Consider the following 27,953-nt stretch of genomic DNA (forward strand, 5'->3'; position numbering starts at 1 on the left):
AAAAACAACAATGCTAAGAATCGAATAACGTTATTTTTAAAGGGTTTTTTTTATTGTGGAGGAATGTGTGACCTGTAGAGACATCATATATATTTTTTCTATTTCCTTTCTCTCTAAGTGATGTTTTTTTTTTTTTTTTGCTTTTGTTGTTCTTCTATTTTTTTTTTCTTAATGCTTGGTGATAAAATTAATTTGCGTCTTAATTCTACTTGATTTTTTTTTTTTTGTGTGTTTGTATGTATGCATATTTTATAGTTTTAAAGATAAATGACAGGAAGAGGCAACGAGGAACAACTCACTCCAGAGCTTTTGCAGCTCCGTGTCAAACAGGGATTACAAAAACGAAAAAAGTGCGCGCTTTGTCTCCAAGTTTTCTATGTAAATGAGTTACCTGGTGCAATTACTCACAAGTCCATACTGGAACTGCGTCAAAAATGGGGCATGAATGTACTTCGGGGGGATCGTATGCCTCCACCTTCTCAGTTGTATAAGAGAGAAGAACTCTGTGTCTTTTGTATGCAATTCTTTGACACAAGTGGGGCAGTTCAATCACAGCAACAACTCTTAGCTTCCACTCGTGGTGGGGTACCAGCTCATTTGACTTTGCGTTAACTGTTATTCTGGTTTTATTGTCATCTCTTGTGACATTAAAACGTACTTGATTAAACAATATCAGCCAAATGAAGGAAGTATATATATATATGTTGCATGTACAACTACTTACTCTCAAGAAAAAAAAAGTTACATATCAAAAAAAAAATGAAAACATTTATTGGATCTTTCATGTTTTTTTTTTGTTGTTGTTCTCTGTACCTTTCTGTACTTCTCTTAACAAATAAAAAAAAAACAAATGTCCTTTCTTTTTTCTTCTCTTTTTTTTGCTATTTCTCGTTTTCACTTATATTCTTCTTTTGGTAGGGAGATAGTACAGTTTAAATTTTTTTCCCCTTTTTTTTATATATTTGATATTGTTATTTTATTTTATTTTTTAGTCTTGAAGTTTGGCTTTCTCAATAGTTAATTACTCTATCAGTATTACCACACCCTGCATGGATGTGGAAACCGCGATCAAAAAGAGTAATTGAGGGTAGCTTTGGTGGGGTAGCCGCATCATTTTTACGAGTACGAAACCTTGGAGCTCGAGAATGGAAGCGATGATACTTAGTTGTTGAGGGAAATGCCATTTGCTACGGAAAAAGTGTGGGAAAACGAGAAAAGGTGATTCCACTGGAGATAATACGTGCGGCCAATTACGCCACCCGTGATGTTCTTCTCGCCGCCCATGCCCCACGCTCCAAGGCGGATTTTGGATGGTTCATGTACATTAACGGCAAGGAGTTGTTATTTTGCTGCGAGAGCGACACCGTACGAGAGAAATGGGTGACGTTTATTCTTGCCGTCCTGCGACTTATGAGTGGATTGTCAAAGCCGATGCCGTTCTCAGCAGCGGAGGGGGTAGGCGCAGAAACCACATCTTCACTGGTAGCCCACTGTATGGAGAGAACAGGGAATACGGAGAGAGAACACAGTCGAACGTCCTCTATAGGACACAGTCACGTTTAAATGTAATGGACACGGAGAGTGAAAATTGTATGCCATCACCAAAATGTGTGCCAGTAAGGTTGCAATCAGGATCTCGACCATCTTTAGGTTATAATAAGAATAATAATAATAATAATAATAATAATAATAATAATAATAATAATAATAATAATAATAATAATAATAATAATAATAATAATAGTCTTCTACAGGAACTCAGGCGGCAGTGTATTGATGATACCTTTCTACCGCTTGATTCATTTCTTGCTCTTGGTATTGCGTATTCATGGGTACTATCCTCCACTCCGCCTATTACGATATCTCTAGAGATTGATTTAATCCCAGATAGAGACTTGGATCACATGGATGCGGTAGAAATAACACTTCTGCAACGTTACTGGGCTCTCTGCAAGAAGGGAGAGTCAGGTGTAGAGTTCTCGAATTATACGTGTCTTGAAGAGGGTGTACCATATGTGGTGGGTGTGGAAGTATACTTTGGCGAAGAAGAGAATGATGATGTGGTGGAGAATTATGTGATGGTGTTGCGTGCTTTAGTGATTCCACACGGTAGCAACACGAGACAAACCAAAAAAGAATTACGTGAGCTTTCGGATGCTCCGCATTGTTATTGGTGAATTATATTTTACATATTTCTTTTTTTCCTTTTTTTAGGCCTCCTTGTCTGTGTTAGTTTCTGATGCTACAGTGGACCACAAGAGTATTGTTGACTCACATTATATATATTCACAATATATATATATATATATATATATATTAGTTTCTCTTCTATTTTTTTTTTTTTTGCACTCATACACATTATATATTGGAAAAGAGGCTTAAAAAAAAGAATAAAACGCGCACACGTACACACATACACGCCTATATATATATATATATATATATATATATATATATATATTATTTATTTATTTATTTATTTATTTATTTATTTATATGTTGGGTACACTCTGTCGGTTGAGTAAACGCACACCTGGATACGTCTTTTGGCGGCAGAGCACACTTGTAGAGTTAGAACACGCAAAACGGAGTTATTTACTCTCTGAGCGTCCACTGCCAATTGCCGATGTTGCACGACGTATGGTGCGTGTAAAATCACGCTATCTTGATACCAATGACTTTCATGAACAAAATCTTCTACGTGGAGAATATAAGTACTTCTCTGGAAAACTCTGTGATATTCGCCATTCCCGCCCAGAGGACATGATCGCCTACGTTGAGTGTGGCGCCTTCTTTGGTTTCTGGGATACCGCACAGATGGATAGAGTGATGGATGAACTAGGGTTAAAACTAGAAGAATTAGGACCCGCCGAACTCGTGCATCTCTTTATATCACTACCATCTCTGCGGAAACAGGGTAGTTTGATTTACCAAAATGTAGCCCGTGCCCTCGTTGAGGCTGTACCGGATCTTTCATTAGAGGAGTGTATGCAAGTAACGGCGGCGTGTGATGAAACAACACCGCAAGAACTTGTACATAATTTAATGCGGGCATTTGAACCGAAAGTAACACGTGGTGGTCTCACGGCATCGCAGGCGGTGGAATTACTGGATATGTTAGGCGCATCCTCACCCACCATGCAGCAGGAGTTTGAATCACTGTTTGATGACATACGGCAGGCGGCCGTGGATGGAATGAATACACTCTCTTTAATGGATATTGCTGTCCTGTGTACATCACTGAAGATGCGAGGGGCATTAGATAGTGCTATTGAGACTAACGCACAGCATCAATTTCTCTCTCGATTGGATGAGAGTTGTGCGAGATCGACGGCGATGATGTTTGCTGCTGTTACGAGTACACATGCGTTTTCACAAGCCATGGAGGAACGGGTGGTTTTTCTGGCAACCGATTTCACACCAACAGAGTTGCTTAGTGTATTTAGGGTGTACATGGATGATTATACTTCCATGTGTCTGGTTTCCTCCGGTGATAATGCAACAGGAACATCATCATCAACAACAGCAACATTATTGTCTTCTTCTTCTTCTTCAACAATAACAACAACAATGCGAGAATCATACACGAGGACTCGTTTAGAGGAATTGCAGTTTGCGATACAGCGTAGGTCCGCACTTATGCATGTATTACAAGAGCTTATGGATCAAATGGTAACATTATTAGAGTCTGCCTCATCCTATATGTCTCCTTTTGCACAACTTCAGCATTTCGAAGTATTCTACAGGGCTGTGGAGGATCTTGGTGGTAATATCTCTCAGTTAATGGAAGCCCTTCCACGTACATCGCACTGCATTAATCTTTTATCTGCAAAGGTGATTGCCTCCTTAATGCAATACACATACGCTGAACTTGTCGCACTACTGCAGCTCTTCGGTCCATTGGGAAGACTCGTCACAGATGCTGCCGTAGGGGCCACCGTGCAGGAACTTAGTCGACGTGATATTGCGAGTACAAGAGATGAGGCAATGGAATTTTGTAATGCCCTGCAGGAAGTCTCTGGTCTTCGTGTGGAGTATCAATCTCGTATTGTAAATAACTTGCTGCCTAAACTTCGTGAACACTGTGCGCAGGTTGGTTGACACATGAATATTCTTCATATATCTACTTAAAGAAGAGGAGAGGGCGTCGTGATACACTCTTACTCCTCAAGTCTATTTCACGCGTATTATTCTTATTTTATTTTTTTATTTATTTAATTTTTTTTTTTTGAGTGTGTGTTTACTTCCTTTCGGGTATCTGTTTTCTGCTTTTTTCTCCATTTGCTTTTTAATTTTTGCTTGTGATTTTGTGCTGTTGTTGTTCTACATATAATTTGGATTCTGCAGGCGAGTGGGATTCTGGGAAAAATAACCTTTACCCGTTTGTGTGCGCTGTCCCATTGAAGTACGAAGCCATCTATATATATATATATATATATATATATATATATATATATATATATATATATATAAAGGAAGACAAAAAGTAACTGCAGAAGGTGGAAGGGAGAAGCGAAAGATAAAGGTGGGAAAACAAATATAGCAAAAACAAAAAAAAGGGGGAAAACAGAGCGTGTGTATTTATATATAGTGAGGAGAATAGATCATAGTGATGCTACGCCGTGTCCGACTTCTGTACTCCCCTATCGATGAACTTGTCATCACTGGAAGCCGTTGGTCACGTTTATTGGCGAAACCAGTATCAAAGGGATCATCATCGTCACTGACAACAAATAATACTACTACAAGTACTACTTCCGCAGCACCAATACCGTTTATTACACTCATTCCCACATTACATGTGGCCTCCATAAAGTTTTACGACAAGGTACTAGATTACATGGTAGATGCTGTTAAGACGCGGGAGAATGTCGTCATTCTGCTAGAGGGTATCTGCGATGACGAGAATGTCGAGGTCCAGCAGATGGAAGAGTACTTTCAAATCTCCCACAACGCCGATCTACGCTCTACACTGCTGCAGAAAGCTGAGAACAACACACTCTACAATGAAGACACCATGCGTGTTATTTGCGAGGAATTAGCAGTGCGCTTTGATGCACTTACCAAAGCCAGCGCGACTGTACGACTGCAGGAGTGTTATCTTCGACCAAAGATGGCCGCCCTCGTCGGGGCACATCTCCGCAATGATGCCGATCTCAACATGCGGGAAGTCGAAACCATTCTCCGCGAGGAAAAGACGGCAGATTTGACAATTGATATTCCTGTTAATCGCCTCGGCGCCCAACCGGCGGTGCGGCAGCAACGCGAGGCAAAAGTGGCCCGCGCCGCACAACAGCGATGTGTGGAGTGGGTGCAATTGGGATGTGCGGGAGAAGTGATATTGCCGTGGGGATTTTATCACGCGGAGGGAATACGGCGGAATATACTCGCCTTGAATGCCCAGGATGATACGGTGGTGTTTGTGGAGAGTGATGAGACACTGTGCCGTGTGCCATTTGGGATTACTAGGGAACTGCTGGGGTGTAGTAGCGAAAACAAACCCGCATCAAAGTAATAAATAGAAAGAAAGAAAAAGAAAGAAAGAAAAAATAGGGGTTGGAAATAAAAGCCAGGATTTTCTTTCTTTTCTTTTTCTTTTTTGTTTGCGTTGCGCGTTTTACCTAGTTTTTTTTTTGTTCGTTTGTATCATGTACGCACATACACACACTGTGTTTTCTTTTTCATATCATTTCATCTGTCTCTCTCTCTCTCTCTCTCTCTCTCACTATCTATCTAATGTTTTCATGGTGTTACTGTAGTCGTTGTTGGTGTTGTTTATTCCGTTTTTTTTTTCTCTGTGTGTTCTTTGTTTTGTTCTTCTCTTCGTTCCTCTAATGTACACGTGAAAGTCGTGGGCGACATGCGCATATACCCTTCTCTCTGTTTTTTCTTATTTTTATTTGCCCCTTTTTTTCTGGGGATTTATTACTGTTTTTTTTTTTTATTAATTTAAATTTTTGATTGCAGAGATATAATTGCGCTGCAGCTATCGTCTTCAGTGCAACAATAGCCCTTCTTCATTACTTCTGTGTACCCCTCGTCATTACCACTACTACTACTACTACTACTACTACTACTACCACTACTACTATCATTGCTGCCAGCATCAATAATAATATTGTTATTTTTATTGCCATAATTCCTACCACTATTACTACTGCTACTACTACTATTGTTACTTCTGCTTCTTGAAACCTTATTTGCCTTCATTCCCGTCTCGATATATATATATATATATATATATATATATATATATAACATACGACGCAATGGGCATGTGTTGTGGCAAGAATGCTATGCCCGTTGTGGACGACGCCGGGCGGCAGCACAGTCGTGTAGAGCCGACGGTGCCGGTTCCATCTGTGCCCACCGTCGAGTTTGACTACGTGGTGCCCTCCGGTGCACTAGACCTCACAATGAATCTCACAAAAGGAAATCTCGGCACCACATTAGACCAAAGTGTTCACACCGTAAGTGAGTGCAGCGCTACTTTGCCAGATGGAAACACACAAGACCTTTCCGTCACGTTCCGAGATGAGTCAGGAAGGAGCCTAATGACGAATGGACGAAATGAAGTATTGACCGAACATGTAGATCGATTTGTAAGTGATATTTTGCATTTAAGTATATGTGAACCCTGCAATATATTAGAGGAGAGTTTTGTTGGTGGCTCCGCTACCAACCGATCCCGACCACGTGGAACATCCGTAACATCTGAGACGTTCACAAAAGAACAAACCCGATATCTTGAAGAGGCCTCAAGTTGGGCGGAACGCCTCGCAAGATTAGCAGAACTTGAACAAATGTCTCGTCAAGAGATATTCGGAGCCTGGAAAATGAATGTAACTCTTATTCATATGGCATTAAAACGGGTGATGCCGACGATTCGTCACTTCCGTACCGCACCAGAGAAGAATAAACAAAAGAATGGAAGAGAGGTACTCGTTATTCATGCCAAAGATATTGATGTGCAGATAGATGATAATACAGGGACTAAGAGTAATGGTGAATCTTCTCCGGAACCTCAAGCTCGTGATAGTGTTGGAGAAAATGGATTTTCCCCACGAGAAGCTGTAGAAGAAAAACCAAAGAATACAATGGTAGCTGAACATTATCAAATGATGGCACTAACAGCACGAGAGGTTAGTATTACAGGTGGTGTACAGGCGCAGGTTGTAAATAATTCGTGGGATTTTCTCTCACTTCCTGGTGCGGCAAATCACCTTAATGCAGGAAATGCTTTCTTCAGGTTTGTTTGTTCTCCTATTGCAGAGGTAGGTCAAGATACACTAGAGATGATTGATACTTTTATCAATCTCTCTAGCTTCGCTGATGAGTTACAAGAAAATAATGTCCCTAAAATCGATATATACTCATCTGAGGAGCAGTCTAAGTATGTCGGTATTCTTGTAAAGGCTATGTATCTCCTACCAGGTGTGCGACTTTCAAATCTTACTGCAGAACTCTTATCCACTCTTGACTACCAGCGTAATTGTCAGCCTGGTAACAACAAATTTGAAGAACCTGATGCTCCTTATACTTTTCGACTAGTAAAGACAGTTATTAAATTCGTCTTCAGTGTTACAATTCAAATGAAAGTAAGTGAAATCAATGACCAAGATCAATTGGCCAAGTTTCAGGATGTAGATGGTTTGGTGCCTGCTAAAGTAATTCTTCTAGAACGTACCAAGAGAAATATACACAAGATGGATTCCACTGTAAAAGTACGTTCTGTTTTGCTGTATTATCCAGTAAATGATGGGGTTCTCGTGAACAATCAAACGATTGTTCTTAACACCTCACTCCCCCGTGTTGTATCCACACTAATGCAGACTTTTGGTTCTCAGGGTGCCACAGAGGCAGCACAAACGGCAAAATTGACAAGACAGTATTTAATTCATCGCTTTGGGGATTCTCGTTCGTAAGCGGAATAAATATGAGAGCAAAAACAAAAAAAAAGCAAAAAGAAAACAACACAGGTACATATTACAAGCGCACAAACAAAGACACACTTACACGCACATATTACATGTGTACACGTACGCACACATACACATACAAATACAGAGAGAGAGAGAGAGAGAGAGAGAGAGACTCAAAGAAAAATCGAAAATATATTTTAAAAAAAAAGTTACAAAAATAAAGCAAGGGATAAGGGATCCTGTCCTTCTCCTTCTTACGTTCTTGCTTTTTATGCCTTTTCACACAGTCGGGTTGAAAAGGGAATGAAAAAATTATATGGACTAGTTGCCATTGGTTTGTTCGTTAATGTGTTTCCCCATTTCTTTTCTGGAAGAGGTATACCATCGTTTTTCAGTTCTTTCTTTACTGTTGCATTGCTCAATAACAACACTTAAGGAAGGAAAAGTAAAAAAAGTGCAGTGTTGTTGCGAGCGTATTGTAAGCTATGTATTCTTATTTCTGTGTAGATGAGTGAGTGAATGAATGAATTTGTGTTTGTTTCAGTGTGTCCTTCTGTGTCTGTGTGTTTTTGTGAGTGAGTGAGTGAGAGAGAGCGGTTTGTCGGAATTTGCTCCCTGGAGCTTACTGTGTAGATGTGCTACTAACATATTCAAATTGTTTTTCTTTCTTTCTTTCTTTCTTTCTTTCTTCCAGAGGGAAGAGAGAAATCCATGTCTCTCTATTTCTATCTGTGTGTGTCTGCTTGTGTCTTTTGCCACGTACACGCACACAGAGGCGGAAGTATATGTATTTACTCACATTAATAAACATATGCTGAGGTATGCATGACCAAACGTCTGTTCTTCTTTTCTTTCTTATTTTTGCTTCCCTTGTTAACACACATATATTTAAACGAAAGCCAAGCAGACAACCCGTAACCCAATCTTTCACTGTAGAGACCTACACTATCAACTCACGTAGATACTTTTTTGTTTTGATATATTAAGTTATCTATATATATATTCTTTTTTCTTGTACCACTTTTCTTTCTGAGATATTTTTATTTATATTCCTGTACATCGTACTCCGTTAAAAAACTCGCTTCTTCTTCTCCCCCAAACGGTGAAAGAAGATGGACTTCAAACGCACAAACTCCAGCCGCATGGCCCCCAGCTCCGGCCGCTCCGTCCCGCCCCGCCCCCCCAGCGCCGCCACCCCCCAACGGACCGGCACCCCCATGCGGATACCGACGCCCGGGCAAAGCGGGAGTATAAGCAGCAGACAAGCCGCAGGGGCGTCCACGCCAATGTCCCAGCGGCCTCCAAGACCAACAGGGGCACCATTGTCCGCACGTCATGTAGGACCAGGACTTCCTCGACCAGAGAGCTTTAAACGAACGGGAACTAATGCCAGCATTTCTTCTGTAAACACAAGTCTTAATAATAATAATATGAGCAGTACACCGATGAAACAACTCTCGGGTAAGACTGGTGGAAATGGACGTGTCAACGTTTATGCACGTGTACGAGCTTTTGCAGAAAATGAGACTGCAGAAGATCAGAGACAGTTGGCAGTACGTATGAAGGATGAAACGGTTGATATTCAGGTACCTAAAAAGGGTCGTTTTACTTTTACCTTTGACGGAACATTTTGGAGTAACGAAGCAGCCAGTGAAAAGTCTTTTGCTTCTCAGGAAGATGTATTCGAGGTTATTGGAAGGCCTTTAGTTGAAAATGCACTGGCCGGATATAACGCTGCAATCATGGCATACGGACAGACCGGTAGTGGTAAGACATACACAGCATTTGGACCAGCCAATTCGCTTGGTTCAGTCGATGAAGGCCTTATTCCACGAGTGTGTGAAATGATATTCGAACGTGCATCTGCCAGTTCCCAAAAAGGTATTGTATACCGTGTATCTGTATCCATGTTAGAGGTATACTTGGAAGATGTTTTTGATTTGCTTAACCACCGTAAGATGGTAACCATCCGAAATAACTACGGTGATAACTCTTTCCACGTGGTTGGAGCAAAGTCTGTTCCTGTGCGTCGATATGAAGATGTGGCAGCCCTGTTAAAAAAAGCTGAGCCATTACGTACTTTTGCTGCTACTGCCATTCACGATCGTTCCTCTCGTGCCCATACTCTGTTTCAGCTTGAGGTTCAAACCTCGTTTGAGACAGCAGACATCGCTCCACGTGCTTCCAAGATTCTTCTTGCCGATCTTGCAGGTAGCGAACGAATTAAGTTGGCTCATACAGAAACTGGTCTCCCTTTTGAACAAGCACGTAACATTAACTTGTCATTGCTCGCACTTGGCTCCTGTATTGAGGCTGTCGCCACACGCAAGGGGTTCAATCAAAATATTCCCGAGTTCCGTAACAGTACGTTAACTAAACTTCTTAAAGAATACCTTGGAGGAAACAGTGTATCAGCAATGGTGGTGACTATTGCACCAAGTGTGCGTGATGCCCATCTTAGTGTACAAACACTACGTTTTGCAGACCGCGCCAAACAAATGACGACGCACGCCACGATCAATACTGTCAAACCTGTTGATGCAAGGGAAGATGATGCTGACAAACTCAGTGAAGAGTTACGAGATGCCTACCTCAAAAAGAAGGAGGCACTCTATGCAGAATACCAACTGCAGAATACAATTGAACAGTTGCTAAAGAAGATTGCAATTTTGGAAGCACAACTCATGGAAGCTACTGATGACGAATTAATTGCTCGACTCCAGGAGGAACTCGATGGCTACCAAAAGGATCTTGCTGATGCTGACGCACAACTACAGGAGCAACGTCGTGTGCTCTATCCTAACGAGGTACTGCTGGAAGAGCAAATGAAGGAGCTCAATACGAAGATGCAAGAGATGAAGGAGGAACATGAAGAGGCCATGGAATCACTTCTGACCGAGGATCTTCATAAATACACTGAAATGATGAAGGAAAAGCAGCGTCAGCATGATGAAGCGATGTCTGTGAAGGTAGGCGAATATGAATCAGAGTTGGCCAGGCTAAGGCAGCTGTTGGATGAGGCCAACGCCAAAATTGAACAACTCACTGCAAAACTTTCCCGGAAGAATGAAGAGCTACGTAAGAGTGATAATGACCTCGGGGAAATGCAAGAAGCATTGAAGGAATTGGAGGATGCATCTGCCGAGATGGAAGCTGAGCTCCAGAAACAAATTCGGCAGCTTCAAGGTGAACTGAGCCAGCTAAATACAGAACTCAAAGAAAAAAAAGAAGCTTTTGATAATGATATAGCTAACCGTGATGAAATCATCCGTGGTCTTGAGGCTGATCTAGAAGCACGTGGAAGAGAATTTGAGGAGACACAAGCTGCGCTCAATGCTTTAGAGGAGCGTTATGCCAATGAGACCCAGATTGCTGAAGAGAAACAAGCCAACCTCCAGTCACAACTGGAAAACATGGAATCCGAGTTGACAACAACAGAAGATAAACTTGTGGCGACTCAGGAAGCCTTGAAAGAGCTTCAGGAGCGTCACGCCAATGAGACTCAGGCTGCCGAGGAGAGACAGGCGGAACTGCAATCTCAGCTTGAGAACAAGCAGGCTGAGCTGACAGAAACACAGGAACAGCTGGACAATACACAGGAAGCCTTGGAAGAGCTTCAGGAGCGCCACGCCAATGAGACTCAGGCTGCCGAGGAGAGACAAGCGGATCTGCAATCTCAGCTTGAGAACAAGCAGGCTGAGCTGACAGAAACACAGGAACAGCTGGACAATACACAGGAAGCCTTGGAAGAGCTTCAGGAGCGCCACGCCAATGAGACTCAGGCTGCCGAGGAGAGACAAGCGGATCTGCAATCTCAGCTTGAGAACAAGCAGGCTGAGCTGACAGAAACACAGGAACAGCTGGACAACACACAGGAAGCCTTGAAAGAGCTTCAGGAGCGCCACGCCAATGAGACTCAGGCTGCCGAGGAGAGACAGGCGGATCTGCAATCTCAGCTTGAGAACAAGCAGGCTGAGCTGACAGAAACACAGGAACAGCTGGAGAATGTGGAAGCCGACCTGAAAAAGCAGATTCTGGAGTTGCAGAGTGAGGTTGAGCGGCTGGAGGATGATCTTAACGAAAAACAGGTTGCTTACGACGCCGCAACTACTGATCGTGATGAGACAATACGTGGTCTTGGTGAAGAGGTTGCGGAACGTGAACAGCAGCTTGACGAATTGCAGTCCGCACTAAAGGTGTTGGAGGAGCGATATGCCAATGAGACTCAGGCTGCCGAGGAGAGACAGGCGGATCTGCAATCTCAGCTTGAGAAAAAGCAGGCTGAGCTGACAGAAACACAGGAACAGCTGGACAATACACAGGAAGCCTTGGAAGAGCTTCAGGAGCGTCACGCCAATGAGACTCAGGCTGCTGAGGAGAGACAGGCGGATCTGCAATCTCAGCTTGAGAACAAGCAGGCTGAGCTGACAGAAACACAGGAACAGCTGGACAATACACAGGAAGCCTTGAAAGAGCTTCAGGAGCGCCACGCCAATGAGACTCAGGCTGCCGAGGAGAGACAGGCGGATCTGCAATCTCAGCTTGAGAACAAGCAGGCTGAGCTGACAGAAACACAGGAACAGCTGGAGAATGTGGAAGCCGACCTGAAAAAGCAGATTCTGGAGTTGCAGAGTGAGGTTGAGCGGCTGGAGGATGATCTTAACGAAAAACAGGTTGCTTACGACGCCGCAACTACTGATCGTGATGAGACAATACGTGGTCTTGGTGAAGAGGTTGCGGAACGTGAACAGCAGCTTGACGAATTGCAGTCCGCACTAAAGGTGTTGGAGGAGCGATATGCCAATGAGACTCAGGCTGCCGAGGAGAGACAGGCGGATCTGCAATCTCAGCTTGAGAAAAAGCAGGCTGAGCTGACAGAAACACAGGAACAGCTGGACAATACACAGGAAGCCTTGGAAGAGCTTCAGGAGCGTCACGCCAATGAGACTCAGGCTGCTGAGGAGAGACAGGCGGATCTGCAATCTCAGCTTGAGAACAAGCAGGCTGAGCTGACAGAAACACAGGAACAGCTGGACAACACACAGGAAGCCTTGAAAGAGCTTCAGGAGCGCCACGCCAATGAGACTCAGGCTGCCGAGGAGAGACAGGCGGATCTGCAATCTCAGCTTGAGAACAAGCAGGCTGAGCTGACAGAAACACAGGAACAGCTGGACAACACACAGGAAGCCTTGAAAGAGCTTCAGGAGCGCCACGCCAATGAGACTCAGGCTGCCGAGGAGAGACAGGTGGATCTGCAATCTCAGCTTGAGAAAAAGCAGGCTGAGCTGACAGAAACACAGGAACAGCTGGACAATACACAGGAAGCCTTGGAAGAGCTTCAGGAGCGCCACGCTAATGAGACTCAGACTGCCGAGGAGAGGCAAGCGGAGTTACGATCACAGTTGGAGAACATGGAGGAAGAGCTGCGAAGAAATGAAGCACAGATGCAGGAGGAAATTGCTGCTTATGAAGCAGAGATGGATAGTCTGCGTAACAAGATGGATACAGAGCGGCAGCTGAACGAGGAAAAGTCTGCCGAAGACGAAGAACGTATAAACACACTTGAGACTGAGCTTAATAATGCTACCGCACGCATTGAAGAACTTAATCAGTGCATGATTAACATTGAAGAATATAGCCGAGGTGCGTACGAAAGGACACTTGATGGATTCAGTGAGAAGCAAATACAAGCTCTAGAGGAATATGGCGCCCTTGTTGCTGCTAATATGACAGACTATCGTAACGCCACAGAGGCACGACTACAGCTCTTGGGAGCTGTGGAAACGCTGCAGGCGCAACTGGAGCAGACAAAGCAACAGGCAAATGATGAGACTGGTAAATTACGTCAGTTGCTTAACTCAACGAAACGCGCGAGCCGAGAGCGTCTTGCTGCTGTCATGACTCTTGTACGATCTGCGCAGGGTGTTCTTGCCGAGACTGCAGAAGCGGATGCAGGGAGTGAGGCATCTGTATCGCGGGCTGGATCACCAGAGCCACACCAGCTTAACTTTTTGCGTCTTGCTGACTGCACAAATAAAGAGAACGACGGAAAGCGTAGCGTTTCGCGTTGTTCGCCAGTACCTACAAATCCCTAGTCGCGAGAAGAGTATTGGTCTTGCGAATGATCTGTGCGGTCGCCGTGGTAATGGTATTGATTCTGTGGAAAAAGGTACATGTGAAGAAATGGGGATAGATGGGGAGTGGGTTACAGAGGATTTCTTTGTTTGCTTTCTTTATTTCATGAGAGAGTAGCAGAACTGGTAACCACAATGTTGCTTAATCTCTTTGCCGAGTTTCATAAACTCCTTTTTTGGGGTGTGGGGGGTTTTCTTTGTTTTTCTTACCTTTTTTTTTGCGTTTTGCCTTATTGTGTGTTGTATCTCTGTGTTTTAACCTGTGTTGGTGGTGTGCCCTTCCTGGGTTCCTATAATGGTATTGTATGAAATGTTTTGCCGTGTCAATCCTCCTCCCCAGTCGCGGTTTAGAAAAGAAAAAAATAAAGAGTGGTAAATAGATGAAACAAAGTAATGATAAAAGAGCAGTAACAAGCGTGGTTAGTTAGATTGATCTTTAAAGAGTTTATTTCTAATACCCCTTCCAATAAAAAAAAAAAACATTAATTCTGCTGCTCCTACTAAAGGCATAATAATTATTTCATCACAATACAACGACTTTTTTTTTCACAGTGGGTTACTTTATTGCAGGCCCCCTGCACTGTTTGTGACCCTTCGGTAATTTTTCCTGTGTCTTTTTGTAACCTTCTTTTGTACGTTTTTTTATTTATGTTTCTTGTATGTGTGTTAGAGTTTTTTCTTCTTTTTTCTTTTTACTGATGATACCTTTTTCAATATCAGTTGCGTGATTACACGTGTTATATGGACTTTCATGGGTGTGTTTGTTTTTCGTCTTTTTTTTTGTTTTTTCGTTTTTTCTGTAGATGGATAGATTTTTACTTTTCGGATTCCCTTGTTTACCAATACCATCGCCTATTGAAGTAACAAGAGCAGCAACAGCATGTGTAAGGATAATTTGGATATCTATATATATCTTTGTGTGTGACTTTGTTTGCTTGTATCCATGTTTACCTGTTCTTGTTTGCTGTCATGAAAGAAACAAAAAGAGAGAGTGTGTGTGAAAAGGTATGTTTTGCAAAAGGGAAAAAAAAACGTACATCATGCCTTTAATAATAATCGAGAAGAATAAAAAAAAATAAAGGTGATATGGATTGTGTTTTTTTTTTAAGACAAGGGAAAAAGAAATAAAGTAGACACTAAATACACTTAGATCTTAAGCATTGAAAGATCCACACCATTGGAGAGGTGAGAGTAGGAGGGTATTCTACATTCTTTTTTTTTTCTACCTCCCTTTTTCTTTCTCTTGTTTTTTTTTATCTTTTTATTTGCGGGGGTGTGTGTCTGGGTGTGTAATTGTTACAGTCTTTCATAATTCTAGATCCTCTTCTTTTTCGTTCTTATTTTGGTACTCGTTTTTTTTTTTCTTTGTTAATGAACTTTGTACGCCGCTCTACGGTCTTTTTTTTTTTTTAATTTCTCTTTCTAAATGTGCCGATGCGCACATATACCCCGCAGTTTACTTCTTGTTTCTCCGACTGTACATATCGTATATTGCATACAATCTGCAGTCCCTATTGATACTATTTTTCCTTTCTCTGTTCTTTCTGTTGTTTTTCTTTTCTCATTTATTTTCTGTTATACAATTAGGTCTGGTAAGGTGGAGACCGTGTTCATTGCCTCTGACCCCCCACACCAACCAGTTAACAGAACACATTCATCCCAGGAAAAAAGAAGAGAAAAAAAATAAATAAATAAACAGATAGAAGGATGACTGATCAAGGTAGTGATGAATCCCCAATTTGGCGACGCCGGCAGATGATATTGGGAAAAAAATCGGAAAGAATGCCACTTGTAGATGCGGGAACTGAAGCCAAAACAGACAATAGAGCCGCATCTACTTTAGAGATGCTGCAGCAGGCATCCCGTCATGCACAAGCGGCTATTGAGACCGGTGTCTCAACAACACGTGAACTGCAGGTACAAGGAGAGCAACTGGATAGAATCACACGCAATCTTGATGATATTGAAAGTAACTTGAAAGTGAGTGATCGAACTCTTCAAGGTTACTCACGAAAAGGGAAAATTAAAAACTTTTTCACGATAAAACCACGACAAAAGACAGAGCCTGAGGACACTACTATGGGTATAGTTGGTGGTTCCAGTGCTCCTATGGGAGCCCAGATATCTGTATCACCGAAAGAAGAACGTAAACAGAAACAAAGGGAAAAGGCGGAATCTACTCTCTCCACAGAGGAAGATAAAATAATTGATTCATTAATATACAATGTTGGACTCTTGCGACAACAAGCCCTCCTTCAAGGTCAACTACTAGATGAACAAAATCATCGTCTTGATGCAATTACTACTAAAACTGATGCCGTTCATGGACACGTGGTAAAAACCAATCAAAAAATTAAGAAAATGTCTTGATTCCATAGGTATAATTGTTTCTCTACAACACGTATACTAGGAATCCTTTTATGTCTCTTTTCTTTTCTCTTTTTATCCTTCTTCTTTGTTTATATGTAATTTGGCATTTGAATTAATATGCGTAATGGATGAAGTTCAAGTTTCAGTACTTGGGTTTCTACCTGTTGATTATTGGAATTGTAATCATTGTTTCCTACCATTGATAGGAATAAATTTCTATCTATCTATCTGTTTCTCTGCCTGGTATTAATTACCCTTATTTATTTTTCGATGTTATTATTGTTATTTTATTTTTATTTTATGTCTTCCTTCTTATTCTATATATTGTAATGAGTATTGTAGGGACCTTGTGGGTTGGGGTATGCGGCGGTGCATGTCTTATTTGCGTTTAGTACTCCAACAGCAGCAACATCATCATCATCATCATCATCAATATAGTTCCCGCACTTCTGCAAGAAGACATCGGGGAAAGAAAAGAAACAAAAATATAGCTGCTCATTCGCCTGCACGCGATGTTGTTGGAATGACCATTCCAGAGTCCCGTTTGCGCCGAATCGGGGTATCACTTGATGTTTTTGATCGTTCTATCGAAGAAAGATCACGTGATATTCTTGGTCTAGATGAAGATATCACTCATCAGAGAAGAGCGTATGGAGCAGACTTTGACCGCCGTGAGGTTCGCTTTCAAGGATCTAGCGGTGATATTCGTCAATTTGCTGAAATGGCTGCAAGAGCTGAAGCCAATAAAGAATGGAATGATACATTACGGAGAAAACAAGATGGAGAATGTAAGGAATTTCCACCTTTGAATGCTGTTGCGTATGTACGACAACCCCAAGAGAGGGTTGAAAAGGAAGATGGAAGTTCTGACGAGACGGAGAAGTCTGTAAAGGGTGGAAGTAGTAGTAATAGTAATGGTAATAATGCGTTACTGCAGCGAGCATTACGGCATCACTGTGGAGAGTCATTTTCAATGCTCACTTCTATCTTGGAAAAGGAAACTTCATCTGCTGCTACTCCTATTGGGAATAGTGGTAGTACTTCTCTTTCTACTGTAAATCATAGTACAACTGTCAATCAGGCGTCAGAAGGTAAAAGACGTGCTGAACGTCGTCGACGACGATTGGAACGTGTATTGGGATCTGAAGGAGGTTTACATCCATGTGTACATCAGGGCGGCTGTGCTGTTCCTGGTGGAGCCACACTGTGTCCATTTGTGATGTATCCATCAAGGGTGTGTATAACTTGGTTGAGACATGGAAAGTGTGATGACGCAGTAAATGGTTGCTGCCCGTGGTGGCATGGTAATATTGCAGGTACGACGAGGGCAGAAGTAAATGCAAGTTGTCTCTTTCATACAGCAGAGGATAACCCTGATTTAAATGGGAAACAAGAGCAACAGCTGTTAGTACAAGAAAGTTGTAGGTGGATGGGTGCACTTTTACAAATGTTTTGGGATCTTTTGACAGTAGCTTTAGGACAGGAGATTCATCAACTGAAGTTAAATGAAGCAGAATTGACAATAGTAGAATTGCAACAACATCTTGAGAGAGTACTCTGTGATGGGATGCGTGCTATTGATCTACCGGTTCATTTTGAATCCTCTCGGAGTCTTCTTACAGTGGAGCGAGAGTTGGGTGTGAGTGGACTAATGACAGTAGAGGAGATAATAGATAACGAAGGGGAAGAGTCATTTGATGAGATGTTCACACGTGAGTTAACGTCTACGCAAAACAATCATACCCAACATGTAGAGGGAGAGATGAAAGAAGTGAAGAACCAACAAGAACAAAAAGAACAAAGAGAGGAGCATCAGTTGATGCATGGGTCTGGAGAACAGCGTCTTCGTCGGCTACTTTCCACTTTTTGTGGCTATATCACTGAATGCGATTATGATGATAATAATAATAATAATAATGGATCAGGGACACGTATCGCTCTCTGTACACCATTGACGCAGTGGATCTTGCGGCGTGCGGCACAACATTACTATGATAAACACTACACCAAGAAAGTTGTAGAAGTGACACCGCAAGAACTTTTTGAAGAAGCATCTACTGTTTTGCTTCAACATCGTTTTAATATGTTCGGTATCTTTAGTAAGGGAAATAATAACACTGTTGAGAATTCTCATCGATGGTCAGCAGTATTATTACTACAGCAAACCACTCTTCTTGCACGTATTCCAGCATCCCAAAATATTTCTTCAATTACAGGAAAAACTGTTCAAAGTTCTCTTTTATATAAATTACTTCGACTGGCTCATACGAAAGGTAATCCACTTTGGCCAGGTGACACAGTACATACACAGTACATAAATTGCTGGTTATTTCTCCAATCATTACTTTCTTCAGTTTCTCTGCGTATTCTTCGCCAGAGTACCTCTCTCTTTGCTTTTACCCGTTCTGCGATGATAGGTGTAACACGACAGTTAGCTCGGGATGTGGAAGAGGATTTTGCATACTTGTTACTGCGTGCGAGTGGGTGGTCAGCATGGACCGATGCGCAGATGTTTGCACCATACCAAATGGAAACCTACACTGCCGCCGGTTATGCACAACATCACCTTCCTGTCATTAGGCATTCGTTTGTAGTATCTGTACTAAATGTATTTCTCCTACATATTGGACGAGAAGCCAGTAATAAGTATCAACTACATTGGTGTCCACTTAAAGCTGTACTTTTCAGTACAGGCGGAGATGCAGAGTCGTCGCAAGAATCTCTTGAACGGGAGCGACGTCTTCGCATTAGTAGTAGCCTCACCAGTGGCAATAGTACTAGTAGAATTGGGATTAGACTGCGTCGTAGTGTACGTCCATTCGCACAGGAAGCATTGGCGATTCTCTCAGCCTTGCAGGAAGAAAGTAATACTGTGGAAGCAAGGCGACAGTTACTGATGGAGGAATTCATGATTCAACGAATGGAGTACCAGGAGCGTACGGAGAATGATATGAGCCGTCGCAGGAATAAACTGGTTACTACTTCCACTAACCAAAGCAAAAGGAGTTCCATGTGGGCATCGAAGAAAAACAAGAGGAATAATAATAATAATAATAATAATAATAATAACTACAATTACAACCATGATAAGGACAATGTTGAGGAGGCTGTTGACCTTTTACCACCGCACGGCTCTGTGATGGTGGCTGCGGATGCCGTTGGTCATTTATTACGACTGCTGCTTGAAGGTGGATGGGCGTACAAGTCCCTGCGACTAGCCGCCGTTGCCCTTCAGACCGCCTGTCGGCCTCAGGAAAAGAAGAAAAAGGACGAAAAGAGACAGCAAAGAGAAAAAAAAGAAAAAGAAGAAATAAAAGAAAACAAGAGGAGGGCGGGAGAATTATGGTTGCAACTTGATGGAATCGCAATTGCGGCAGTCGCTGGTGTTGCCGTGCGGCTTCCGGCCGGTAGTCGTCTCGTGCGGGCCGTCGTTGCCGGCCGGCCGCTGCAGGACTCAACAGTCCGTCGTTGTCTTCCCGCCCTTCATCCTGCAGAAGTACACCCGCAAAATGGCACCATAGCCGCCGCAGGTGGAGCTCGCATCCTGCGCGCTATGCTTGCTCTTATCAGTGATGATAGTAACCATAACCATAATAACAACAATAATAACAGTGGAAATGGTAAAAAGAATAGCATTGAGAGGAGTAACAGTGACGCTCACCCTATCAGCATCACAGCACGGGTGATGGAAGTTGTTATCACACAGACACCAAGTGGCGATCGTGAGGCACACAGCAGCTATGAGCGGATAGCTGGTATGAACCCGCGAACGCGCGTCAATGATGGTGTATTATTGGCGCAGCAATACCATAGGGGTCGACATCACTTTGCGCGGGCCAATGGTGTGGCAGCTGCGGTGTGGATGGACTTTGTACAATCAAGTATAGCACCCATGTCAGGCCCCATTGCTATCGCGCTGCACAAAGAAATGGAGCAGCTTCCTATTCCTTTTGGGTTTGCAGAACAGGGTCTCACATTATTACCCCAGTGGAAACACAAATCTCAGCAGCAAATACCACAATCACCTCGAACAATTGAAGAACTACGAACTCATCTGCAGCAACAGGATCAGCATTCCAGTGAACATGTTACACCAATATCTGCATCTAATCCACACTGCGGGTATACGTGGTATGTGTCACGTGTCTTGGCGACACATGTTACAGATAGCAACACTTTGCATCGAATGCGCTGGGCAACCGTGAGTGGTGTCCTACTCGCTATTAAGGACGACAAACTTACAGGTGTACAGCGATCTTGGTCACGGCTACTTCTGCGCAATGCATTTATTCTAGCTCACGAGGCTCCGACAGAGCAGGAACGTTTACGTCTCTCACAAGCAACAGTAAGGCTCTTTCTTATTACAGATTTTTTTGACCCTGATTCTTCAGCAAACAATGCACCGGAACGACTACCGTGGAGTTCAGCCATCGTACGAGACCTACCACAGTTTATTACAACCCAAATAGAATTGGCACAACAAATGTCCGATAAGGCAGCAGGTATTCATGGATCACTACCACCTCAATATAATTGTAACCTCCTTTCACAGTTAAAAACCGCTGCAGGACTAAAAAACAGCGATGGAAGTCATACTATCGCTTGGCAGATGCTAGAGCCGTTTATGCAGCATCCGGAATTAGCATTACATTGGCTCAATATATCCTTCTTTCGTGTACCACGCGATCTTCTTACGTGGATCATTGCAAGGGTTGACACGAGCGATGCTCAATCTACACAATGCCTTGCGGCGTGGCTAACGTTTTTGTACCACACTGGTGCAACAACTAGTGAATTCCATGCCGCATCGATGCGATTAGTTGGAAAGCGCTGTACTCCGCAACAGGTACGAGAAATAGAGAATTTTCTACCCGCACCTACACATCAGAACAATGACGAAAGTACAAAATCCAACAAATTTGATCACAGACATATCCGCTCCAGAAGTTCATCTACCTAAGACAGTAAAAAAAAAACGCAAACATCTATATACAACAAAAACCACAACATTAAATAGTTATATAAAGAACCGAAAAAGAAAGAAGAGTGCTTTACCAATCAATTGATATTTCCTTTCTTAACAGACACTCGAGCATACTCACTTTTTATTTCCTATTTCTCACCTCTAGCGCAGCATTTTTTACTAAACAACAGCGAAACTAAGAAAAAAAAAAACCAAACCATGAGTCAGAAGGAAGTGGAAGGAGTTGTGTCCCCTGCGGACCAGCAGCAGCCGGCGGTTCCCGAGGTGACGGACGTCACTCTGGAGGCCGCTCGCAAACAGAAGATCCACAACTTGAAGTTGAAAACCTCCTGCCTGTCGAACGAGGAGTTCATCCAGGACCTGCATGTGTCCGACTGGAGCGAGACACAGAAACAGAAGCTGCAGGCTGCCCATGAGAAGGCGAATGAACTGCTTTCTGCTGTGGAGGGTGGCACAAGGTGGAACCTCACGGAAGCATATGACATCAAGAAGCTGATGCGCGTGTGCGGACTGCAGCTGTCTGTGCGAGAGCTGTACAAGCCTGAGGATAAGCCACAGTTCATGGAGATTGTGGCACTGAAGAAGACGCTGAACGAGCTGAAGCAACACCACAACAAGACGCGCACTGTGTCGTTTACTGGAACGATTGATAACGCCATTGCGAAGCTGGACAAGATCGAGGATGAAATTCGCCGCTCACAGCTGGATGCGTCTGAAATGGCGCAGGTACCGGTTGCGGTGCTGAAGAACCTGGAAAGCTGCATGAACGTGACCGTTGTGCAAACGGCGCTGCTGGGCAACGAGGAGCAGATCAAGGCACAATTGGCGGCAATCGAGAAGGCCAAGGAGATCCGTAACGTGGCGATAGCCGATGGTGAGATGGCGATTGCGGAGGAGCAGTACTACATCAAGGCACAGCTGCTGGAGCATCTCGTGGAGCTGGTGGCCGACAAGTTCCGTATCATTGGCCAGACGGAGGATGAGAACAAACAGTTCAGCCATATCCAGGACGTGCAGAAGAAGTCGTTCCAGGAGTCGTCCGCAATCAAGGACGCCAAACGGCGTCTAAAGCAGCGCTGCGAAGAGGACCTGAAGAACCTGCATGATGCCATCCAGAAGGCGGACCTCGAAGACGCAGAGGCGATGAAGCGGTTTGCGTCACAGAAGGAGAAGTCTGAGAAGTTCATCCAGGAGAACCTCGACAAGCAGGACGAGGCGTGGCGCCGCATCCAGGAACTGGAGCGCGTGCTTCAGCGACTTGGAACGGAGCGCTTTGAGGAAGTGAAGCGACGCATTGAGGAGAATGACCGCGAGGAGAAACGCAAGGTGGAATACCAGCAGTTCCTGGATGTATGTGGACAGCACAAGAAGCTGTTGGAACTGTCGGTGTACAACTGCGACCTCGCAATGCGGTGCATTGGAATGATGGAGGAGCTGGTGGCGGAGGGATGCAGTGCCATCAAGTCGCGACACGACAAGACAAACGAGGAGCTGTCGGATCTGCGGCTGCAGGTGCACCAGGAATACTTCGAGGCATTCCGCCGTTTGTACAAGACGCTGGGCCAGCTGGTGTACAAGAAGGAGAAGCGCCTAGAGGAAATCGACCGCAACATCCGCACGACCCACATCCAGCTGGAGTTTGCCATCGAGACATTCGACCCGAACGCAAAGAAGTACTCAGATGCGAAGAAGGAGCTGTACAAGCTGCGTGCGCAGGTGGAGGAGGAACTGGAGATGCTGAAGGACAAGATGGCACAGGCACTGGAGATGTTCGGCCCCACCGAGGATGCACTGAACCGTGCTGGCATCGAGTTTGTACACCCCGCCGAGGAGGTGGAGGATGGCAACATGAACCGGCGCAGCAAGATGGTCGAGTACCGTGCGCACTTGGCTAAGCAGGAGGAGGTGAAGATCGCCGCCGAGCGCGAGGAGCTGAAGCGATCCAAGATGTTGCAGAGCCAACAGTACCGCGGCAAGACGGTTCAACAGATTACACAGTAGTCTGTAATATATACATATGGGCCCTTTTTCCACCGTGACTACCTTCATAGCCTCTATCTTTGTCCCTGTTTTTTTATGTTTCCTATCCCAAAATGATGTATCATTGCTATGTATTGCAGATGCTGTTGGGCTACACGGGCTTGCTGAAGGTGTGTTCCTGCCCTCCACTGTGCGTGGGGTGGTTGGATACAACGTGCCCATCGCAACCCTTTGTATTTTTTTTTATGCCCTTACAGCGCTGATATTGGAACTCTACAATGTTTGATGTGATGATGTCTACACAATGTCTGCATGACGACCAAGTGACTGTTTTCAAGGCTGTTCCTTGTCTTTACAGACCTGCCATTCCACTCTTGGATTTTTTTGTTCTCTCCACAATTCTTTCTTTTCTTTTCTCAAAGCTAAAACAAAGTGAAGCGCAACAGAGCTATCACCCCCAGTTACGAAGAAATCATGAGTCAGAAGGAAGTGGAAGGAGTTGTGTCCCCTGCGGACCAGCAGCAGCCGGCGGTTCCCGAGGTGACGGACGTCACTCTGGAGGCCGCTCGCAAACAGAAGATCCACAACTTGAAGTTGAAAACCTCCTGCCTGTCGAACGAGGAGTTCATCCAGGACCTGCATGTGTCCGACTGGAGCGAGACACAGAAACAGAAGCTGCAGGCTGCCCATGAGAAGGCGAATGAACTGCTTTCTGCTGTGGAGGGTGGCACAAGGTGGAACCTCACGGAAGCATATGACATCAAGAAGCTGATGCGCGTGTGCGGACTGCAGCTCTCTGTGCGAGAGCTGTACAAGCCTGAGGATAAGCCACAGTTCATGGAGATTGTGGCACTGAAGAAGACGCTGAACGAGCTGAAGCAACACCACAACAAGACGCGCACTGTGTCGTTTACTGGAACGATTGATAACGCCATTGCGAAGCTGGACAAGATCGAGGATGAAATTCGCCGCTCACAGCTGGATGCGTCTGAAATGGCGCAGGTACCGGTTGCGGTGCTGAAGAACCTGGAAAGCTGCATGAACGTGACCGTTGTGCAAACGGCGCTGCTGGGCAACGAGGAGCAGATCAAGGCACAATTGGCGGCAATCGAGAAGGCCAAGGAGATCCGTAACGTGGCGATAGCCGATGGTGAGATGGCGATTGCGGAGGAGCAGTACTACATCAAGGCACAGCTGCTGGAGCATCTCGTGGAGCTGGTGGCCGACAAGTTCCGTATCATTGGCCAGACGGAGGATGAGAACAAACAGTTCAGCCATATCCAGGACGTGCAGAAGAAGTCGTTCCAGGAGTCGTCCGCAATCAAGGACGCCAAACGGCGTCTAAAGCAGCGCTGCGAAGAGGACCTGAAGAACCTGCATGATGCCATCCAGAAGGCGGACCTCGAAGACGCAGAGGCGATGAAGCGGTTTGCGTCACAGAAGGAGAAGTCTGAGAAGTTCATCCAGGAGAACCTCGACAAGCAGGACGAGGCGTGGCGCCGCATCCAGGAACTGGAGCGCGTGCTTCAGCGACTTGGAACGGAGCGCTTTGAGGAAGTGAAGCGACGCATTGAGGAGAATGACCGCGAGGAGAAACGCAAGGTGGAATACCAGCAGTTCCTGGATGTATGTGGACAGCACAAGAAGCTGTTGGAACTGTCGGTGTACAACTGCGACCTCGCAATGCGGTGCATTGGAATGATGGAGGAGCTGGTGGCGGAGGGATGCAGTGCCATCAAGTCGCGACACGACAAGACAAACGAGGAGCTGTCGGATCTGCGGCTGCAGGTGCACCAGGAATACTTCGAGGCATTCCGCCGTTTGTACAAGACGCTGGGCCAGCTGGTGTACAAGAAGGAGAAGCGCCTAGAGGAAATCGACCGCAACATCCGCACGACCCACATCCAGCTGGAGTTTGCCATCGAGACATTCGACCCGAACGCAAAGAAGTACTCAGATGCGAAGAAGGAGCTGTACAAGCTGCGTGCGCAGGTGGAGGAGGAACTGGAGATGCTGAAGGACAAGATGGCACAGGCACTGGAGATGTTCGGCCCCACCGAGGATGCACTGAACCGTGCTGGCATCGATTTTGTACACCCCGCCGAGGAGGTGGAGGATGGCAACATGAACCGGCGCAGCAAGATGGTCGAGTACCGTGCGCATTTGGCTAAGCAGGAGGAGGTGAAGATCGCCGCAGAGCGCGAGGAGCTGAAGCGATCCAAGATGTTGCAGAGCCAACAGTACCGCGGCAAGACGGTTCAACAGATTACACAGTAGTCTGTAATATATACATATGGGCCCTTTTTCCACCGTGACTACCTTCATAGCCTCTATCTTTGTCCCTGTTTTTTTATGTTTCCTATCCCAAAATGATGTATCATTGCTATGTATTGCAGATGCTGTTGGGCTACACGGGCTTGCTGAAGGTGTGTTCCTGCCCTCCACTGTGCGTGGGGTGGTTGGATACAACGTGCCCATCGCAACCCTTTGTATTTTTTTATGCCCTTACAGCGCTGATATTGGAACTCTACAATGTTTGATGTGATGATGTCTACACAATGTCTGCATGACGACCAAGTGACTGTTTTCAAGGCTGTTCCTTGTCTTTACAGACCTGCCATTCCACTCTTGGATTTTTTTGTTCTCTCCACAATTCTTTCTTTTTCTTTTCTCAAAGCTAAAACAAAGTGAAGCGCAACAGAGCTATCACCCCCAGTTACGAAGAAATCATGAGTCAGAAGGAAGTGGAAAGAGTTGTGTCCCCTGCGGACCAGCAGCAGCCGGCGGTTCCCGAGGTGACGGACGTCACTCTGGAGGCCGCTCGCAAACAGAAGATCCACAACTTGAAGTTGAAAACCTCCTGCCTGTCGAACGAGGAGTTCATCCAGGACCTGCATGTGTCCGACTGGAGCGAGACACAGAAACAGAAGCTGCAGGCTGCCCATGAGAAGGCGAATGAACTGCTTTCTGCTGTGGAGGGTGGCACAAGGTGGAACCTCACGGAAGCATATGACATCAAGAAGCTGATGCGCGTGTGCGGACTGCAGCTATCTGTGCGAGAGCTGTACAAGCCTGAGGATAAGCCACAGTTCATGGAGATTGTGGCACTGAAGAAGACGCTGAACGAGCTGAAGCAACACCACAACAAGACGCGCACTGTGTCGTTTACTGGAACGATTGATAACGCCATTGCGAAGCTGGACAAGATCGAGGATGAAATTCGCCGCTCACAGCTGGATGCGTCTGAAATGGCGCAGGTACCGGTTGCGGTGCTGAAGAACCTGGAAAGCTGCATGAACGTGACCGTTGTGCAAACGGCGCTGCTGGGCAACGAGGAGCAGATCAAGGCACAATTGGCGGCAATCGAGAAGGCCAAGGAGATCCGTAACGTGGCGATAGCCGATGGTGAGATGGCGATTGCGGAGGAGCAGTACTACATCAAGGCACAGCTGCTGGAGCATCTCGTGGAGCTGGTGGCCGACAAGTTCCGTATCATTGGCCAGACGGAGGATGAGAACAAACAGTTCAGCCATATCCAGGACGTGCAGAAGAAGTCGTTCCAGGAGTCGTCCGCAATCAAGGACGCCAAACGGCGTCTAAAGCAGCGCTGCGAAGAGGACCTGAAGAACCTGCATGATGCCATCCAGAAGGCGGACCTCGAAGACGCAGAGGCGATGAAGCGGTTTGCGTCACAGAAGGAGAAGTCTGAGAAGTTCATCCAGGAGAACCTCGACAAGCAGGACGAGGCGTGGCGCCGCATCCAGGAACTGGAGCGCGTGCTTCAGCGACTTGGAACGGAGCGCTTTGAGGAAGTGAAGCGACGCATTGAGGAGAATGACCGCGAGGAGAAACGCAAGGTGGAATACCAGCAGTTCCTGGATGTATGTGGACAGCACAAGAAGCTGTTGGAACTGTCGGTGTACAACTGCGACCTCGCAATGCGGTGCATTGGAATGATGGAGGAGCTGGTGGCGGAGGGATGCAGTGCCATCAAGTCGCGACACGACAAGACAAACGAGGAGCTGTCGGATCTGCGGCTGCAGGTGCACCAGGAATACTTCGAGGCATTCCGCCGTTTGTACAAGACGCTGGGCCAGCTGGTGTACAAGAAGGAGAAGCGCCTAGAGGAAATCGACCGCAACATCCGCACGACCCACATCCAGCTGGAGTTTGCCATCGAGACATTCGACCCGAACGCAAAGAAGTACTCAGATGCGAAGAAGGAGCTGTACAAGCTGCGTGCGCAGGTGGAGGAGGAACTGGAGATGCTGAAGGACAAGATGGCACAGGCACTGGAGATGTTCGGCCCCACCGAGGATGCACTGAACCGTGCTGGCATCGAGTTTGTACACCCCGCCGAGGAGGTGGAGGATGGCAACATGAACCGGCGCAGCAAGATGGTCGAGTACCGTGCGCATTTGGCTAAGCAGGAGGAGGTGAAGATCGCCGCAGAGCGCGAGGAGCTGAAGCGATCCAAGATGTTGCAGAGCCAACAGTACCGCGGCAAGACGGTTCAACAGATTACACAGTAGTCTGTAATATATACATATGGGCCCCTTTTTC

The 27,953-nt window shown here is 45.2% G+C and overlaps 11 protein-coding genes across 11 annotated transcripts; all 11 read left to right on the top strand.

Moving 5' to 3' along the window:
• Positions 1 to 267: 267 nt before the first annotated feature.
• On the top strand, positions 268 to 1,563 carry LSM04_006203 (uncharacterized protein; the record flags this gene model as incomplete). Its single annotated transcript, XM_067336021.1, has 2 exons — positions 268 to 607; positions 1,166 to 1,563. 2 exons carry the CDS (start codon positions 268 to 270, stop codon positions 1,561 to 1,563), a joined length of 738 nt encoding a protein of 245 aa, XP_067188118.1.
• Positions 1,564 to 1,568: 5 nt separating this feature from the next.
• On the top strand, positions 1,569 to 2,177 carry LSM04_008233 (uncharacterized protein; the record flags this gene model as incomplete). Its single annotated transcript, XM_067336032.1, has 1 exon — positions 1,569 to 2,177. The coding sequence occupies one exon, from the start codon at positions 1,569 to 1,571 to the stop codon at positions 2,175 to 2,177; it is 609 nt and encodes a 202-aa protein (XP_067188127.1).
• A 319-nt stretch (positions 2,178 to 2,496) lies between these two features.
• LSM04_000454 (uncharacterized protein) lies at positions 2,497 to 4,101 on the top strand (the record flags this gene model as incomplete). The annotated part of the gene is made up of 1 exon (XM_067336043.1): positions 2,497 to 4,101. The coding sequence occupies one exon, from the start codon at positions 2,497 to 2,499 to the stop codon at positions 4,099 to 4,101; it is 1,605 nt and encodes a 534-aa protein (XP_067188095.1).
• Positions 4,102 to 4,612: 511 nt separating this feature from the next.
• Positions 4,613 to 5,515, top strand: LSM04_007057 (uncharacterized protein; the record flags this gene model as incomplete). Its single annotated transcript, XM_067336054.1, has 1 exon — positions 4,613 to 5,515. One exon carries the CDS (start codon positions 4,613 to 4,615, stop codon positions 5,513 to 5,515), a length of 903 nt encoding a protein of 300 aa, XP_067188121.1.
• Positions 5,516 to 6,269: 754 nt separating this feature from the next.
• LSM04_007725 (uncharacterized protein) lies at positions 6,270 to 7,925 on the top strand (the record flags this gene model as incomplete). Its single annotated transcript, XM_067336066.1, has 1 exon — positions 6,270 to 7,925. The coding sequence occupies one exon, from the start codon at positions 6,270 to 6,272 to the stop codon at positions 7,923 to 7,925; it is 1,656 nt and encodes a 551-aa protein (XP_067188124.1).
• A 1,109-nt stretch (positions 7,926 to 9,034) lies between these two features.
• Positions 9,035 to 14,017, top strand: LSM04_004259 (Kinesin motor domain; the record flags this gene model as incomplete). Its single annotated transcript, XM_067336077.1, has 1 exon — positions 9,035 to 14,017. The coding sequence occupies one exon, from the start codon at positions 9,035 to 9,037 to the stop codon at positions 14,015 to 14,017; it is 4,983 nt and encodes a 1,660-aa protein (XP_067188109.1).
• Positions 14,018 to 15,763: 1,746 nt separating this feature from the next.
• Positions 15,764 to 16,426, top strand: LSM04_001418 (uncharacterized protein; the record flags this gene model as incomplete). The annotated part of the gene is made up of 1 exon (XM_067336089.1): positions 15,764 to 16,426. One exon carries the CDS (start codon positions 15,764 to 15,766, stop codon positions 16,424 to 16,426), a length of 663 nt encoding a protein of 220 aa, XP_067188099.1.
• A 361-nt stretch (positions 16,427 to 16,787) lies between these two features.
• LSM04_005867 (uncharacterized protein) lies at positions 16,788 to 21,386 on the top strand (the record flags this gene model as incomplete). Its single annotated transcript, XM_067336100.1, has 1 exon — positions 16,788 to 21,386. The coding sequence occupies one exon, from the start codon at positions 16,788 to 16,790 to the stop codon at positions 21,384 to 21,386; it is 4,599 nt and encodes a 1,532-aa protein (XP_067188117.1).
• Positions 21,387 to 21,971: 585 nt separating this feature from the next.
• Positions 21,972 to 23,411, top strand: LSM04_001468 (Paraflagellar rod; the record flags this gene model as incomplete). The annotated part of the gene is made up of 1 exon (XM_067336112.1): positions 21,972 to 23,411. The coding sequence occupies one exon, from the start codon at positions 21,972 to 21,974 to the stop codon at positions 23,409 to 23,411; it is 1,440 nt and encodes a 479-aa protein (XP_067188100.1).
• An 816-nt stretch (positions 23,412 to 24,227) lies between these two features.
• Positions 24,228 to 25,667, top strand: LSM04_005098 (Paraflagellar rod; the record flags this gene model as incomplete). Its single annotated transcript, XM_067336125.1, has 1 exon — positions 24,228 to 25,667. The coding sequence occupies one exon, from the start codon at positions 24,228 to 24,230 to the stop codon at positions 25,665 to 25,667; it is 1,440 nt and encodes a 479-aa protein (XP_067188113.1).
• Positions 25,668 to 26,482: 815 nt separating this feature from the next.
• On the top strand, positions 26,483 to 27,922 carry LSM04_009040 (Paraflagellar rod; the record flags this gene model as incomplete). Its single annotated transcript, XM_067336136.1, has 1 exon — positions 26,483 to 27,922. The coding sequence occupies one exon, from the start codon at positions 26,483 to 26,485 to the stop codon at positions 27,920 to 27,922; it is 1,440 nt and encodes a 479-aa protein (XP_067188133.1).
• Between the last annotated feature and the right edge of the window lie 31 nt (positions 27,923 to 27,953).

The sequence above is a fragment of the Trypanosoma melophagium genome (assembly GCF_022059095.1).
Source record: "Trypanosoma melophagium isolate St. Kilda chromosome Unknown ctg4segment0, whole genome shotgun sequence".
In the NCBI taxonomy this organism is placed as follows: domain Eukaryota; phylum Euglenozoa; class Kinetoplastea; order Trypanosomatida; family Trypanosomatidae; genus Trypanosoma; species Trypanosoma melophagium.